The sequence below is a fragment of the Austrofundulus limnaeus genome, unplaced genomic scaffold (assembly GCF_001266775.1).
Source record: "Austrofundulus limnaeus strain Quisiro unplaced genomic scaffold, Austrofundulus_limnaeus-1.0 Scaffold200, whole genome shotgun sequence".
In the NCBI taxonomy this organism is placed as follows: Eukaryota; Metazoa; Chordata; class Actinopteri; order Cyprinodontiformes; family Rivulidae; genus Austrofundulus; species Austrofundulus limnaeus.
In genome coordinates this window covers 795,597-812,292 of record NW_013952602.1, presented here as the reverse complement: position 1 = coordinate 812,292, position 16,696 = coordinate 795,597, and the positions used below count along the sequence as shown (strand labels likewise).

At 37.1% G+C, this 16,696-nt stretch overlaps 1 protein-coding gene across 1 annotated transcript in view; it reads left to right on the top strand.

Moving 5' to 3' along the window:
• ddb1 (damage-specific DNA binding protein 1) overlaps window positions 1-16,696 on the top strand; it is a 63,067-nt gene that overhangs the window by 10,534 nt on the left and 35,837 nt on the right. The window contains exons 7-13 of the mRNA XM_014018739.1: window positions 6,003-6,161; window positions 7,457-7,540; window positions 7,796-7,912; window positions 11,081-11,183; window positions 11,896-11,971; window positions 12,061-12,169; window positions 16,197-16,375. Coding sequence (XP_013874193.1) covers window positions 6,003-6,161; window positions 7,457-7,540; window positions 7,796-7,912; window positions 11,081-11,183; window positions 11,896-11,971; window positions 12,061-12,169; window positions 16,197-16,375 — 827 coding nt within the window. The remainder of the gene's footprint in view (window positions 1-6,002; window positions 6,162-7,456; window positions 7,541-7,795; window positions 7,913-11,080; window positions 11,184-11,895; window positions 11,972-12,060; window positions 12,170-16,196; window positions 16,376-16,696) is intronic.

Here is a 16,696-nt window from a genome sequence, read left to right as displayed (position 1 = left end):
CACATTTAACTGTTCTGTGTATTAAATGTACATATACATGTATATATAAATACACACACTCATATACATACATATACATACTGTATATATATGCTAAAAAACGCCAAAGCAAAAACTAAACTTTATAAAGCAATTATTTTGCTGAGGAGAGTCTTTTAAAATTGTATGAAACTTTTTAAGGAACTTAGCTGTTGTCTTCCTGTTGACTGATATGGAATTATTTGCATTTTTGAGGAATTTTCGGAAGGTTTTGGAACTTTGAAAATACACTCCAGATGAACATTTTAAGACCAGTTCAAAATGGCAAGAATTCAAAATTTTTACTGTTGGATTGCAAGAAGATTCTAAGTAGAGCTTTTAATTTCAAACCGGACAGTCAATTGGGTCCTCCAGCTCAGGGCCAGTGAAAATCTTTGGATCTACCACTTGTCTTTTTTATTCCATAAAGGCCCTCTCACCCTAACATTTTAGACAACTTATACCAACTTATGGAAATTTCAAAGACATGTACGTTGAAGATGGAATAAAAAAAACCTGTAAGCCTGTTTTAGGCATGTACATACTGTAAAGCTAACAAATTGATCAATTATATAACTTTCATAAGTAATTTAAACAAAAAAAAAAAAACAATTTTCCTAAGTTGACATAAGTTGTCTAAAATGTTATAGTGTGACAGGGCCTTTTTCCTCAGGATCTTTTAAGAATTTAAAAATGACCTCAGCAGCAATGGTACGCTGCAAGAGGCCTTGCTTTTGCAGCTCAACAATCAGACCYCYTTCAAAGAGAAAAAGATTATTTGCCTTTGCCATCAGGAGGTCATGACACTGTGGATACCAGACAGAAAATGACTCAGCTGATGAATAGCCTATTTCAGTTTAATGGTTGTTTGCGATAAAATGTTTACTCTTTTTTTTATCTCACTCCCATTTCTTCTTTTTGTTTTTCAAAGCTCCACTGAAAACCTTCCAGCAGTGCAAAATGTGAATTCTTGCCATTTTCAACTGGTCTTAAAATTTTAATCAAGGTGTGTTTAGGAGAAAAAGTAACAAAAAAAWCTTTTCTCATGAAGGGTTGTTAAAACTAGTTTAGTAAATGTTTAGTCAAGTGAGAAACTGACTTGGGGGTTAAAGTGTCCAATAACAATATCCTAACAAAGGAAAAGAGAAAACAATTTGTCTTAAGACATTAAAAACTGTTTGAATAATGTCTACTGCTCTCTCACTAGTGGGACAGCTTATGACTTCTAAAGTGCTCAGGTCTTGCAACAGGGCTGCTATTTTCAAAGAAACTTGTTGGAAGATAAATTATAACAATATAATACAAAACCCTCTCAGCGGCAGTTTGCAACAGAAGTTATTTCCTTTGCTTTATTTATTTAAAGCAACTTAGCAAGTTTCTCAGAAGCATATCCAGAACTAAATGACAAGTTGATGCAACATGTAGGGATCGTACAATAAGAGTGTGGTGTTATATAAGCATTAATAAAGCCCAGACATCAGTCAGTCAGTCATAAATATGGCTGGCATGTTTAAGCACATTGCTGACGTATCAGCAGATGCATCAGTGTTTGTCTCTCGGTAATTAGTCATAAGGTATTGCTGTACAGAAACAGTAAAACTGTGTTCCAGTTTATCTATAGTGTTGTAATTACAAAGTGTGTCCTCCAGAGAGCACCAGTCAGTTAATTTATGGCCTTAAATATCACCTCTTCTGCACATACTTTTATCTTGTTTTTAAATAAAAGATCAAAACTTCCATAGCTGTCAGAGTTTATACAAAGAGAATAAAATATTGCATTGGTTTTTTTAGACAGGTATTTATTAATAGAATTAGAGCTGTTTGCTCAATATGAAGAAAAGGTGAAGGGTTTAAGATTATGTCTTGAGGAAGGCAAAACAACAAGTTTAAAACAATAAATTCTACACTGACTGTAAAGTTGCTTTCTGTATTGTTTTGGCCATGCGTTCACAATGTCTCCTCTTCACCTTGTTATGAAATCAGGGTCTCAGCAGTTGTCTACTCCAAGCATAGTAACAAATGCATTAACTGTAATGATATCATGGCTGTTATTCACTCTGCTGAGCAATAACAGTCGATACAACAAAGCCAAAAACATGCTGCTCTCTCCATCTGTATCCAGTTCCCAAAACTGAATTTGTTGACTTGCTGTTGTGGTAACTTGCACAGAGTAGCCTCAAAGATATGGTTTTATAATATTGAAAAACATGGAGTTTGGAAAATCTACCGCTCATTTTAAGGCTTAGTCTTTTTTATTTTTCTTATGTCTGCATCAACTGAGGTTGTTCTGTTGATCGTCAAAAACAAATTAACCAAAGGACAAACCTTTAGACTAGGGCTATTCAACTGTCTGTACCAAAAATACACAAACTTACTGGTTAAATTTTAAAAATACCTTCAAAAAGTTAAAATTGTATATACATCTACTACTTACTTTTGGAGTTAATTAAATTCAAGATGGCTTCCACAGCTAACTTACCTTTTGAAAACACAAAAACTGATTTAACTCTGTCAATTTTACAGATGTGGACCAAAAATTTGGTCCTCTAATCTTAGCTATAACCAATTGTACAAGATCCTTGTTTAAATTTAATATTTAACTAGTTAATCACATTCATCTTTTAGTGAAATATCTCTTGAACCACTAAACAGCTTTTATTTTTAAATGCACCTCTACAATCTATATACACTATATTGCCCAATAGTATTTGCTCACCCATCCAGATGACTGTGCACCAGAGCACAAAGCAAGATCRATAAAGACATGGATGGCAGAGTCTGGTGTGGATGAACTTGACTGGTCTGCACAGAGTTCTGACCTCAACCTGATAGAACACTTTTGGGATGAATTAGAACAGAGACTGAGAGCCAGGCCTTCTGTCCAACATCAGTATGTGACCTCACAAATGTGCTTTTGGAACAATGGTCAAAAATCTCCATAAACACTCCTAAACCTTGTGGACAGCCTTCCCAGAAGAGTTGAAGCTGTTCTAGCTGCAAAGGGTGGACCAACTTGAATCCTTTGGATTAGGAATGGGATGTCACTGAAACTCATGCGAGTCAAAGCAGTTGAGCAAATACTTCTGGCAGTATTGACCCTTTGCACCCACGTGACAAAGTCACATGATACCGGCATGTCGGACGGCAGAAGCCACAGAGGGGTGTATTGAATTGAATAGCAGCGATTGTTTTTTTTAAGTTGTTTTTTTTTTTTGTTTTGTTTTTGCCATGGTTTCTACTTGTTCAAGTTTAGACAATTTTTCTGTGGAAGTCGCACACCTAATTGGGGCTCACAGACAGCGTTATTTACAGAAGTTGGACATATCTAGCTTAGAAATCTGCCCATATCTTCTCCGTCCGGACGTYTTTGTTAGGTTCTCATAATGGCCAAGGTAAGACTTGCTTGTTAATGCTAATGTATTTTTATTTGCCGATTTCATATATGATTCTAGATGTTTTTCAAAGCGACGTCTGTCTGACGCTCGTGTTGCATTAAGCGTCTGCTTCCTGAGATCCCACTGAGCAGATATACTAACGTTAGCGTCAGACCTTATGAATCCGGTCAGAGATGCTTTCTTACTTATTTTTTTCATCAGATCTTCTTTCAGAGCTGTGCTTTCTCCACTCTGTATGACTGGTTCATATCTGTACGGCTGGGTGGTTTTTAGAGTCGACGCCAGCTAGCAAGCTAACAAGCTAGTAGCTTCTCTTCATGACAGCTCCGGGTACAACAGCGCTCCGAGCTGCACTTCTTTCTGTTCGATATTTAGCTGAAATGATCCATTCCCAGTTAAATTAAAAAGATGAACAGCTTTGATGATCAGCTGGTCTGATTTTATGACCACCTGAATGCGTAACTTGTGTTTATTCAATCAACGTGAAAAAAAGCTTCTCCTCCTCCGAAACAACACTGAATAAAAACAACTATACAGTATTTCCAGCTATCACTGTTGTTTATATCTTCACTATGACACGGAGTGCTGCGGGTGGGCAGACGGGGAGATTATAATATTTTAGAACCAGTAGCGCAGCGTCTTCAGCCCGTRACTGCTCGGTCCAAAACCGGAGAGACACTCCGGTCCACCGGCCGACTGCGCAGCAGCTTAAGACTACGATCAAAGGACAAGTTTGGTTTGTTTTCTTGTCTGTTTGTGCAGCCGACTGCGCAGCAGCTGAAGACCATTTTTACAGCTAAAGCAACAGTGGGGAAAGAACGATATTAGGCTACCAACTYCCTGATTCTCCTATAGCTCAATAGTAGCTTATAGACGCATGTCTGCTTTTTGCCATCCAACATGGAAAAAAGGGGCGGTCTTCTGAGGCGCGTGACGTCACGTGCAAAGGGTCAGTAGTGTACTTTTGAAATAAATCCTTTTTAAGACAGGAGCTACAGCTAACCAATCAACACATAATTGCCCACAACTCAGTCAATTTTAGAGATATTGAGCTAAAACATGATGTGGGGCTTTGTTACGGGGTCATTTACAACACATAATTTTGAGCGTGAATTCTGGCTTTTACTGCTACAACTCCCTTCATTTCACAACATAAAATGTCAGTCTGAAACTCTGGCATGGAAGATGGTGGGCGATATCTCTTTCTACATGGAATTCTAGGTCTTTAATCAAAAATATGAATGATAATAGAAACCTAAAAAAAGACAGATTTCAATCCGTCTATTTTTTTACCACCATAGAAGTAAAACTGCCTATGGTTTGATTAACTGTCATTTTTAAAATCAAATTTATTCTAGCCGTATTTTTTTCCTCTCTCATTGTCATGCAGATTCTGTCAGCCACTCAAATCTGAACAATATTCACAACCACCTTTTCTCACTCATCATCATCCTAGGCGATGACAGCCCTTTATTCCAGGTGTTAGTTGGTCCTTGGAAAGCCTCTCCTGCGTGTAAACAGCTCTCCCGTCGGCACGGTTTCTCTTCATATAACAGATGTTAAAAAATGCCTGAAGTACAAACAGAAATCACTCGTGCATCTCAGCAGCCAAACCAGCTTGGCGCTTGTGTTAGCKGTGTGCCAGGGCAACGAGCAGCCTCTGGTGTCCTCCTTTATTGTGCCGGCAAAGACTTGCCCTAGGCGCTCTAGATTTGTCTCACAACTGAAAAAACATACATGTTGACAAACTTTAGGTACTCAGGATTTGTATTCGGCATTGTGAGTACCCAAACTGATGTACTTGTACTGGTACTTGGTTTGAGAAAAAACTGGTATTGGGACACCCCTAAATGTTAATCACTATTTCATGCAGTATTGTGAGATCTTGCAAAATTTGACAGCTCTCAGAGTACATGCTGAGCTACTACTTCACCAGATTTTAAGTTGCATTTGTAAAATTGAGTGAGTTATGGCCATTTTTGTGTCTGCTAATGTCAATTAACTGATGGTCATCTTGAATTGGGTTGATTCTAATAAACTCATCAATTGTGGATGTATCTCCAGTGATTACTTTTTGAGTGTTGCATTAAAATTTGTCTACTAATTTATGAGATATTTTGCTTATGCTGAAAAACAAACATACACATGCACACACACAAAAACAACGTTACCCTTTGAGCTTTAGTGGTGAGCAATGATAGATGGAAAGACCTTTATCTCTGTGGTTTTTAATAACATTTAAACTGCAGTCAACCTTTTGGATAGATAGATAAAATCTGCAGGTGGCAGTTTAAATTGTCTTGCTCTATGTGGAAAAAACTTTGCATTCCTTCTTTTTTAGGCTTTACGAAGTCTTGGGTGAATGACTTTAGTGTAAAGCACTGTATAAGTTCAGGCCATTTAACATTTAAAAGGATTGAATGAACCTGAAAACGATGTTTTAAGTTGTGTGAAAATCAAAGTTTTTTGTTTGCGTCCACAGTTTTCATCTTTTTTGTTTAAATGTGTGGTGCTGTATTAACTCACTGAGCTTCTGCAACCTGTTGGTGTTCATTTGTATATTTTCATCTTTTCTACTTGTAATTGCAGCAAAGTACAATTGTCTGCCACAACCGTGTAGACCRCAACGGTTCACGCTACCTGCTGGGCGACATGGAGGGCCGCCTGTTCATGCTGCTGCTGGAGAAAGAGGAGCTAATGGACGGCACGGTGACACTCAAAGACCTGCATGTGGAGCTGCTCGGAGAGGTGCTCATTTATCTTTTTCCTTCTGCTGCTTCATCACTGTCTGTCTTGGCTCTGTTTATCCTCCCGACTGTCCTCTGGCGCTTCTCCCATCTGCTTTTCACTACCTGTCTTGACCATCCATTTTCTAGCTTGTTGATTTTCCTCTTCTGCCTTTTCTCCTCGTTACCTCAGTACCCCTTTGTGTTGCAATTGACTTTTTAATGGTTTATGGCCCTAAGAACAGCTAATGGGTCTGTTTGCTTGTACAGATGAGTGGGGGTAAAAAGATCCCAGCTCTCTGCTGTCTCACTGCCAAGTTGATGCTTATCTCTTAAAAGTGGATTTAGACAATGACTGTATTTAATATTGTGCTTGAAGCTCAGTCTTATGTACGAGACTGACAGTATTTAGTTTGTAGCACCTTTCTCGTAATGACTTTCCGTCAAGCTTAGAGAGGTGAAAAGCCTTTTTTCTACTTCGGAGTGATGCTTCAGCTAGAAGCAATCAAGTAGACTGAGTGCTCAGCTGTGGATGGATTGCTTTTAAAAACATTCATAACTGTCTAGACCAGCTTGTGCAGACATAAGCAGCTTTCGATTGACATTGCAGACAGGAGTCCATATTAATTGTTTAGAAGTAATACAGTATATATTATAAATGAGTCTAAAATATAGCTATGTATGAGAAAAATAGTTCTTCTTGTTTGTGATTTTACTTAAGGTTTAAAAAAAGTTAGGTTTTAATTTTGCTCRAATATTTAATAAATGCACAATATATTATTGAACTGACTTCAGTGCAGTTGAACATTGTTGAGCTGTTATCTGTCTGGAAACTGGACTTTAAAAAAGACAATTTAATTGAATTCTCTTTTTTTAGGAATTTAGTTGAGAAACCTATTATGTCACCATTTTAAAAATAATTCTGCATCTATCTATGAATAAGGTTTCAGATTTAAAAAGTAATGTGTATGCTCCCTGCTCGTTCAGTAAAGGCGTGTTTTTCTTCAATACATGACATTAAATCAGTATTTCATTTTTACACAGAATGGTCAACAGCAGAAATATTATTAATATTTATTAAATGGTATGGTATGGTATGGTATGCTATGGTATGGTATGGTATGGTATGGTATGGTATGGTATGGTATGGTATGGTATGGTATGGTAAACACTGCAAAAGGATTTGCCTGGTTAAATAAAGGTTAATAAATAAAATAAGTAATAGAACATGGTACTACTTAAGAAGCTTGGAAAAAAGTGTCATTTACAAATACTGGTTAAAGATGCTTGAACATTAAAAGTTTTTCTCCTTGACAGACGTCTATTGCTGAGTGCTTGACCTACTTGGACAACGGTGTGGTGTTTGTGGGCTCCAGACTGGGAGACTCCCAGCTTGTAAAGGTAAGCAGAAAAGTGAGCACAGTTTGACTCAATGTACTGAATTCATTTTAAAACCTGTGTGACTTTGAAAACAAAAACTTCTTTTAGTGGCAAACAGGAGAAAATCAAGATTAACACTGAATCATTGTGTAACTTTTTTCTGTTTTTACACTTTTGCAAATGCTTGATTAGCTGTTTTTTTATTTTTAAGAGCTGGGTCTTTTTCCAGTTTACACTGTCAATCACTTTGTAAAGAAAACCTTTATTTCTTTGCAGCTCAATGTGGACAGTAACGAGCAGGGCTCATACGTAACAGTAATGGAGACCTTCACCAATCTGGGGCCTATAGTGGACATGTGTGTGGTGGATCTGGAAAGGCAGGGCCAGGGCCAGGTAAACACTAATGTGTAAAAATACACAGTGTTTGATGTAAAAAATATCTTGGCATTTGGCAGCTTTTGCCTATGCTGAGTTTTTATTTCTGTTCGCCTAAAGTCTCGTGCACTACATTTTAAATAAGATCTTGTGTGATTTTTAAAATATAGTTTCAGAGTACTTCTTTCATGTAGCCTTTAATCTTGCTCTAATCTTGCTGTGGACTCTTAACTTTGAACAGTTGGACATTGGACAATAATGTGGGGTTTTGTTTTGTCCCCACCTTCAGTTATTCCCACATAAAGCAGCACAAGGCTGACAGATAGTAAAAAAATAACTGGAGTGACTTTGAACTGTTATTTTACACTTTAAAAGTACATTTTGTTTTTATTATGTTTTGTTTTTCAGGGTGTTCTAATTCATTTAATTTATTTTTATTAAATTGTAGAATGTTCTTCAGTTTAAAATGTATATGATCCATTGGTTAAAAATAAATGGGTCAATATTTCTCATACCTACTCTTTTTCACTGTTTGACTTGATCAAGACTTTCCTAAGATTTCACATTACAAAATAGGTAAAAGTGTGTGATTCGTACTGATATGGTATCAGGTCAATATTGGTATTGATCAATTCTCAAAGTTGCAGTATCAGTATCYTATCGGAAGTGAAAAAGTTGTATCGGGACAKCCCTAGTATAGAGGAAAACGTTTCCAAAAATAAATTTAAGTTTCGATTTATCTGTCTACAGAACAAATGTCCATTTTGTCTCAGTCCATTTTAACAGAGTTTTGGCCAAGTAAGGACCCCTGCATTTCTAGGTGCGACTTCTATTTTGCATGATAGAGCTTTAACTAGTATTTGTGGTTGGCACTGTGTTCACAGACTATGATTTGTGGAAGTGTTCCTGAGCCCATGCACTGATGTTCATTACAAAATCAGTCTAATAATGAATAAAGTTCAACTTTAACTGACTTTCAGCCCTGTTCTTTGCACACAGATCTCTCTCCACATTTTTGAAAACTTTTGATTATGTTATGAGCTGTAGAAGATGGGATATTCAAAACACTTCCAGTTTTCTATTGAGGAACATTATTCTGAAATAGCTCTACTATTTTTAGACACGGTTTTCAGATTCATTTTTTCTTCCCAGTCCTCTTACTGACCTCTTGCCAATTATCTTAATTAGTTGCAATTWCTTTTGTAGCCTTTTGTTGCATCCATAACAGTTAACATTTATACTTTTTTACATTTTTTTTAGTTCAAATATTTGATATGTTTACCATGTTAAGTAAAATATGAATTTATGGGATTTAAAAATCATTGCATTTTATTTTTAAACTACGTTTTGTACAACATCAACTTATTTCTAAATTGAGTTGTAAATACAGAATAACACTGAAGGATTATATCATTCCGATAGTAAGTTTTTCAAAAAATCTACTGCAGAGTTTGAAAGGAGGACTTGAAAATTTTATTATTATGTGTCTTATTTTGTATTGAACCTCAGAAGCAGTGGGACATGAAACAATCAAACTGCGAAGATATTGTTGGCAGGAATTGACACCAGGCTTCAGGGCACTGAATGTGATTCCAGAGGCACTGGCCCACAAGAGCGCTGAGCCACTTGGCTGGGCACAGACCAGCACACTATCAGCCAACGACTGTTTGCACACATTCATGCTGTCTAACTCGTTTTATTCTGTTTACYTCCAAAACTGAATCTAATCCCAGTTGTTGTAATTTGCCATTTGCTGCAAATCCGTAGAGCATTTGCCTGGGTAATTGATGAAGACAAATTCCAAAAGTGTTAGGAGACTGATTCACAAGCTGCAGGACAAAATGGAACCWGACCTCTTTCAGAAAGAGCAGTGCGAAGTCAAGCCTCAAGATCATGGCCACAGATGTTCAGCTTAATAAAACAATGTTGTTAAAACCAGCCTGAACACAATCTAAACAGAGGTAAAAAGATTATCAGGAGGCTGGACTGTGCGTGAGAGTGCAGTCWAGTACACGAGGCAACATGCTTGGGTGGAATTAAGCAGGTTTTTTTTTTTTTTAAGTGGGTTGCCAGGTTCATCATGYCTATTTCCATCAGGATGGAGCTGTTGGGTGGCAGGTGGCACAGGGTGAGATTATGTGAGCTCTGGTAATAATCCTGTTATTGCAGCATGACTGGATGAATAAATAACATTCTGGTGCACTCCAGTCAGGCTGCACAGATACAAGAATTATTAACCTTCAGGATGTTGGATCTTAACCCCTATCATGTTTCTTAATGAGAAGCTTTACTTTGACTTTATTCACCAGTAATAGTRTTTCCTTCATGACATGCATTGTACATTAGGAGAAAATGTGAAGGGCTTTCAAAGCTTAAATTAGAAGAGTGCATATCGCCTGCTGCCTTTCATGCTAGAGTTTGAAACTGAGGTCTTTTTATGATGAAAGGCAGTGTGTTATAGCCTGTTTTGATCAAATCTTATGCAGTATCTCAAGTGATATTYTGAGATCTGGTGTGATCTGTTATGTTAGCTACTACCYCAACAAATTTTAGTTCCATGTCTGTAAAATTAGTCGAAGTAAAGCTATTTTTGTGTTTGCTAAAGGTGGTTAGTTGTGGCAGCCATCTTGGATTTGTTTGTCTCTAAAAATGTATTGATGTACATTCATTGTTTATTTTCTGGGAGTTCTATTAAAATCCATTCAGTGGTTTAAGATATGTTTTGCATGAGGACATCCAAACAGACTATCAACATTATTGCTTTTTGCAGTTGATTTGTTATATCGTGATTTGCATTTTTGAGCCCCTAAAAATGAAAGCATTGAAGGAATTTTTAGCCTGATTCATCAAATTCATTTCAACTAAACCACAGGATGAGAGTCTGATTGCTCATGATTTGCCTCATTAATTTTCCTTTTTGCTAACGTCAATAAGTTTAATTGCCTGTAATTAATTCTCAATCTTCAGCGATTAAGGACTGTTGCGTTTAGCTTTCACAAATGTCACTGATAGATTTATTGATCATATAAAACCTGGACCGTGTGTCTTTTAAAACTAAAAGTGATAGAAGAAGCAAGACATTATCAGACAAGTTAGGAGTAGAAACACGTGTTTGACACAGCCAGCCATGAAATAAAAAATTATCTTGTATCTCACTCTGTATCCTTGTCTCTCTGTGGATTTCAGCTAGTGACATGCTCAGGTGCATTCAAAGAAGGCTCTCTGCGGATCATTCGGAATGGCATTGGGATTCACGAGCACGCCAGCATCGACCTGCCYGGAATCAAAGGTTCGTGTGTTCTTTATGTTTTGCGTCTGTTTCTCTTCTGACGACTTCCTCTGAAGTCCCGACTTTATGGAGCCCCTAACGCCTTACTAACCTCYCAGCACAACCACTTCAACCTGCACATCTGTTCGCCTCACCAGCCAGCGTGCCAGCTGTTGCTCATCCAGGCTCGGCACACGACCGCGAGCAGATGGCGCTCATGTCATAGGTCTTGGCTTGTTACTTTCAAAATGCCAGGAAGATTGCCAGTGTTAGGTCTGGCCACATTTGTTTTCATTTAGCAAACCAAAGAGCTCTCCAGTGTATGCTGTATTAAACAGTCAAGTAGAGAAATGCCATCGGGTTTTAACGACCTCCTAATCCTACAAAATTAAGTTCCCCTCACAGGATTTGTCTGCTGCTTAAACAAGACGCACGGGCCAGTAAAAGGTCTGCTTGCACTTGTTCAGCCTCAGCTGTTTATTGACACTCGCAAGCCTAAAAGTCCCAGCTGCTGGCTCCTGCCCCCGGCCTTTTGATGAGGGACAGTTATTCACTTAGCCAATCAATGGCTTTCTGAAAAAAACAGATCTGCAACCTGTTTATCTTCTAGCATGTTTGCATTTAACAGATGGAACGGTTAAAAACTGGCTTCTGGCTGGATTCTGTATTTCTGTTATAGCAGTGCAGAAAATAACTTGCTTTTATAGCTCTCCATTTCTGAATTCCCCTCAAGGTTTGTGGCCACTTCGCTCTGAGGCTGGAAGGGAGACGGATGATATGCTGGTGTTGTCTTTTGTGGGTCAGACCAGGTGAGTGTTAGCTGCTGCAGTATGCTGGATATGTCTGAATGCAGTTCTGATTGTACAAATCTTTGAGTGTGTGTTTTTTTCTCCCTCAGAGTGTTGATGCTGAGTGGAGAGGAGGTTGAGGAAACTGAGTTGCCAGGCTTTGTGGACAACCAGCAAACATTTTACTGTGGAAACGTTGCACATCAACAGCTTATTCAAGTATGTACTAACACACACACACACACACACACACACACACACACACACACACACACACACACACTCGCACACACTTTATCAAAAGCACATCAGCAGAGCATTTCCTAGTTTGACACCAGTTTGATGTCTAATGTCTTAAAATGATCTGACTTAAAGTATTTATAAATCTCAGTTTAAAGTAAGAATTTAAAATTTCAAAAATTCAACATTATTCCACAAAATTAAAATTTTATTTGGGCCTTTTGCTATTTCATAAGCTATATTTTGCTGAAGCAGGCTCATAAATGATTGAGAGGGGCATTCCTGACTATGAAGGACGCCACAAGACTCCGTGTYCTTTCCACTTGCCCGTGATGGATATTGTACTTCATTTAAATTCAAGTTTCTGTCTGCCTTTTTGAAATGAAGATAAGACCTGCTGGGAATTCTGCCAAAAGTCAGACCTTAACCATTAATCTTTCGGTTGTTATGACAACACTCCTCATATTTTAATGCTAAAAARGTTTCTATCTCTAGTTTCTCTCAATGAAAATTCATTATTTACTTGGGGGAGTGATAAAAGCTATTATTTTCACATCTCAAGGCTTTTACTCCACTCTAGCATTGTGGGCTCACACAAAGTTAGTCTATTAGAAGTTTGTTATAATTTTTAACTTTTATTAAAATAACCTAGTGTAGAGTTAGAAACTTTARGTTTTTTTCAGTAACCCCATAAAAAAGTAATAGCTCAAGTGTYCTCGAAAGAAGTCGTTTTGGCAATCTCACATGTGATGTTGTAACAATCTCAGTTGTAACATTCTAAGTAWGTGTTGTGAATGYCTGTCAGCTACTGCCACATCAAATTTAATTCAGTATCCATTAAATATGAGTTATTGACATTTTGTGGTTGTTAATGCTGATTACCTATAGTAGCCATCTTGAATCGACTCCTAATGTTAACTAGTTGTAAATTTACATCCAATGATTACATTCCAAGAGTTTCATTAAAATCCATTCAGTGGTTTTGTTGCTAACTGACAYAAAAAGTTGACTGTAAAAGTGAATGTAACAGTTTTAGGTCTAGACCAGGGCTATTTAACTGGCGGCCTGTGGGCCACATCTGGCCCGCAAGTGACCAAAGTTCGGCCCGCCAATTGGTTCATACATTTCTTAAGCCCAACCCCCCGGTTCTCTACTTTAATTACACTAAGTTCTTTTAGTTAAACACAGACATGTTTGGTATCTACAGAAACATCAGAGTCTTGGCTAGAAGCTGATAAAAACATTTCTATGAACATCCAAGACAGTTAAAACTACAAGCAGTGGAAGATAAAACTATGAAAGTGAAAATAAAATTGGTTTAAAAATTGGTAAGTCAGATATGTCAAAATAATATTTGTTAAATAGGAGGCATAATGTGTTCTTTTTGTTTAATTATCACTACTTTTGATTGATTGATTGATTGATTGATAATGCCTTTATTGTCATTGTACAGAGCACAATGAAATTACATTCAAGAACACCCATTTCAAGAAGACACACATGACAAAATTGATATTTTATAGGGTTCTGTGTATGCTATATCCTTGATTAAATACAGCAAAATAAACTATATCAAAGGTAACAGATCTTTGTAATACTTGGTTTATTTACATAATTACTTTAATTGCTGGATGTTCGGCCCCTGAGCTGTTGACCTGCAGTAACTGTGGCCCCCGGAGCAGTTTAGTAGATTAGCCCCTGGTGTAGACCTTGTGCAGTGAATAGGACTTAGTTATGTGTTCTGAATGGCTCTCAGTCACGGCTACAAATACATAACTTTAAATGTAATGTATCTACACATTTGACAAAAACATTGCATGTAAGGTCAGTTGACTGTGGAGCCATCTTGATCTGGGCTCACTCTAAAAGATGATCAATTTTAGACCTYCAGTCAGTGGTTATATTCTGCAAGTTTCATTATTGTCTCCCCAGTGGTTTAGGAGATATTTTATCACACATAAACACATTGCAGACACTGGCAAAAACACAATTGTRTGGCCTCACCTTTTGGAGGCAAGTGACTAAAACAAAGTACTGTAGAAGATATAACTTGGATTACTGGAATTTTTTGAGCACAAAGCCATTTAGCATGTTGCTTATAGTGCCAAACCCAACACAAGTTAATGCCTGACTTTGCAGCCTTTTGCAGCCTTTAGCCCTGTTGTGGCTCATTATTTTGGTCCATCATCTTTGCACATACACTGTGTGCCCGGGCTGTGCTCTTTTTAATTAACCTCGCAGTAAAAACTGTATGCAGCTCATTCTAGTAAATGAGTTGGAGCAAGTCGACTGTGCCGACCCACTCAGTATGTTATGGCTGAAATCTTAAAAACGCAGGGGGTAAACAATGCAGCGCGTTAGAAAATGTCTCCTCTCAGGGGGGAATCAGAAAGCAAAAGACCAGTGGGTGTGGAACTGAATGAACAATTGGCCATAAACATAATTTCACACCAACACATCTCTAAATCAAATTAAGTGTTTACCACTTAGGTCCAGATTGAAATCTCAATAGGACTTAAGTTGATAAATGCAGCAGACATCAGGGTTCTCCAGACAGTAATCGTTATCATTTGTTGTCTCTCTTCCTCACTTTCCTTTTAGTTTCCTTAAAATAATTCCATATAAGTCTTCATTAGCTATATTTGTGGTTTACAGAAATATAAAATCATACGATTTGGTCCAGATGATAAATCATCGCTCCAACTGTTAAAAGGTTGGAGATTACCCAACTCGTTTAGCACAATTCCCTGGACAAAATTTCTAATGTGCTCAAAATGTTTTTTGTTACCTAATATCAGCAAAATCAGCCATACTTAATGCTAATTAAAATAGTTGTGTTAAACTGCAACTTTAGCATTTTTGTAACATTTAAAACAGCCTGTTTAGCGTTTTGTTCTGTTTTGTTTTTAGTACCTTAGCCTGCAGATAAAAAGACTTTACGCTAAAAGTGCCGTTGTGGTGAAATCCTTCATAAAGCTCTGAGTTTGGCTAAAAAACAGAAACTTAAAGGATAATCAAACAGTGCTGATAGATGCTATCAGTGTGTTCTAATATAACGAACACTCTGAAGAAAAACACATTTAACATTCACAAAAACTGAAACCACTTCTTCCTCTGTGAATAGCCTCTGAATTTTAGCTCACTGCAAGCCTTCAAAATWGAACCATTTAGTTCTCTGCCATCTGCAATTGATTTCAAGGATTCTATTAAGGACCCTGCTTTGAAAATATGTTAGTTTCACATTTCATTAAACCAACACATTATTAGTTTTTTTATTTTTCCTAAAGTTCAACACCTCTATTTGTAGTTGGACTCTTCTTTGTACCAGCTGTAGTCTTTTAATGAGGCTTCTGTAACTCCTCATTATTTTCTTTAATTTCTTGCTTTTTATTGCTGCATGGCTCCTTTTTAAATAATTACATTTTGGAAGACTAAGTTTGTATTTTACCAAAAACTGAGGCAGGTAATTCATTCAAACAAAAACTGTTTAGGAAAAATAAATGCTGGACATTTATCACTCATCATTTTCTTTAATAAATCTTTTCTCTGTACAACTGTTCCTTTTTATTTAACTTTTTCTTGTGAGTATGGATGTAAATTGTTCATTAACAAGTTAAAATTTGAACAAGTTCCTGGTAAACAAAATGTAAGGCTTTCTTTTATCTTGGGCTCATATTCAACATTTTATCTTTTATTTAACCTTCAGTTTCTATTTGCTCAACCAATGTTACAGAGATGAACCTTGTTCTTTTTCAACACCTCCCTAACATCTTTATGCATTAACTTTAATTACTGGTGAGATTTAATAAAAAATAATTTTTAAATTAAATTGTCACAATTTATGAGATTTAAAAAAAACTTTGCGAAAAGTTACATTTGCTATTAAGTAAAAAGAAAAACGAGTCAACCTAATTTTACATAGTTTGACTCTGTCTCTGTATCAGCTTCTGCCTTTTTCCAGAAATGCTGCTCTTTTTTCTAAAAACAAAAATCTGTGTCCGTTCAGATCACATCAGGCTCAGTGCGCCTGGTGCTTCAGGACAGCAAGGTGTTGGTGAGTGAATGGAAGGAGCCGCAGGGGAAAAACATCAGCGTAGCTGCCTGCAACCACACACAAGTGGTGCTCGCTGTGGGACGAGCCCTTTACTACCTGCAGATCTTAGCCGGCGAACTCAAACAGATCAGGTAGGACACAGAGTCTCACAAACGTTTATTGCGTGAATGCTGAGTCAGCAGTCACATTATTGTTTTTCTGTTTGTAGAGTATCTTGTGTGTTTTGGACTCCTAACTACTTCAACATGCTTTAAGCTATTTTAACCACTCAGTTATCATTCAGATTATTATTCAGGGTTCATGCAGGGTCTTAAAAAGTCTAAAATCTAAAATCTGAAAATCTAAATTTTAGGCCTAAAAAAAGTCTTAAAACCACCCAGATTTTCATCCAAGGTCTTAAATGTAATTTTGTCAAGTCTTAACTTTTTTTTACTTGTTCTTGTATTAAAATT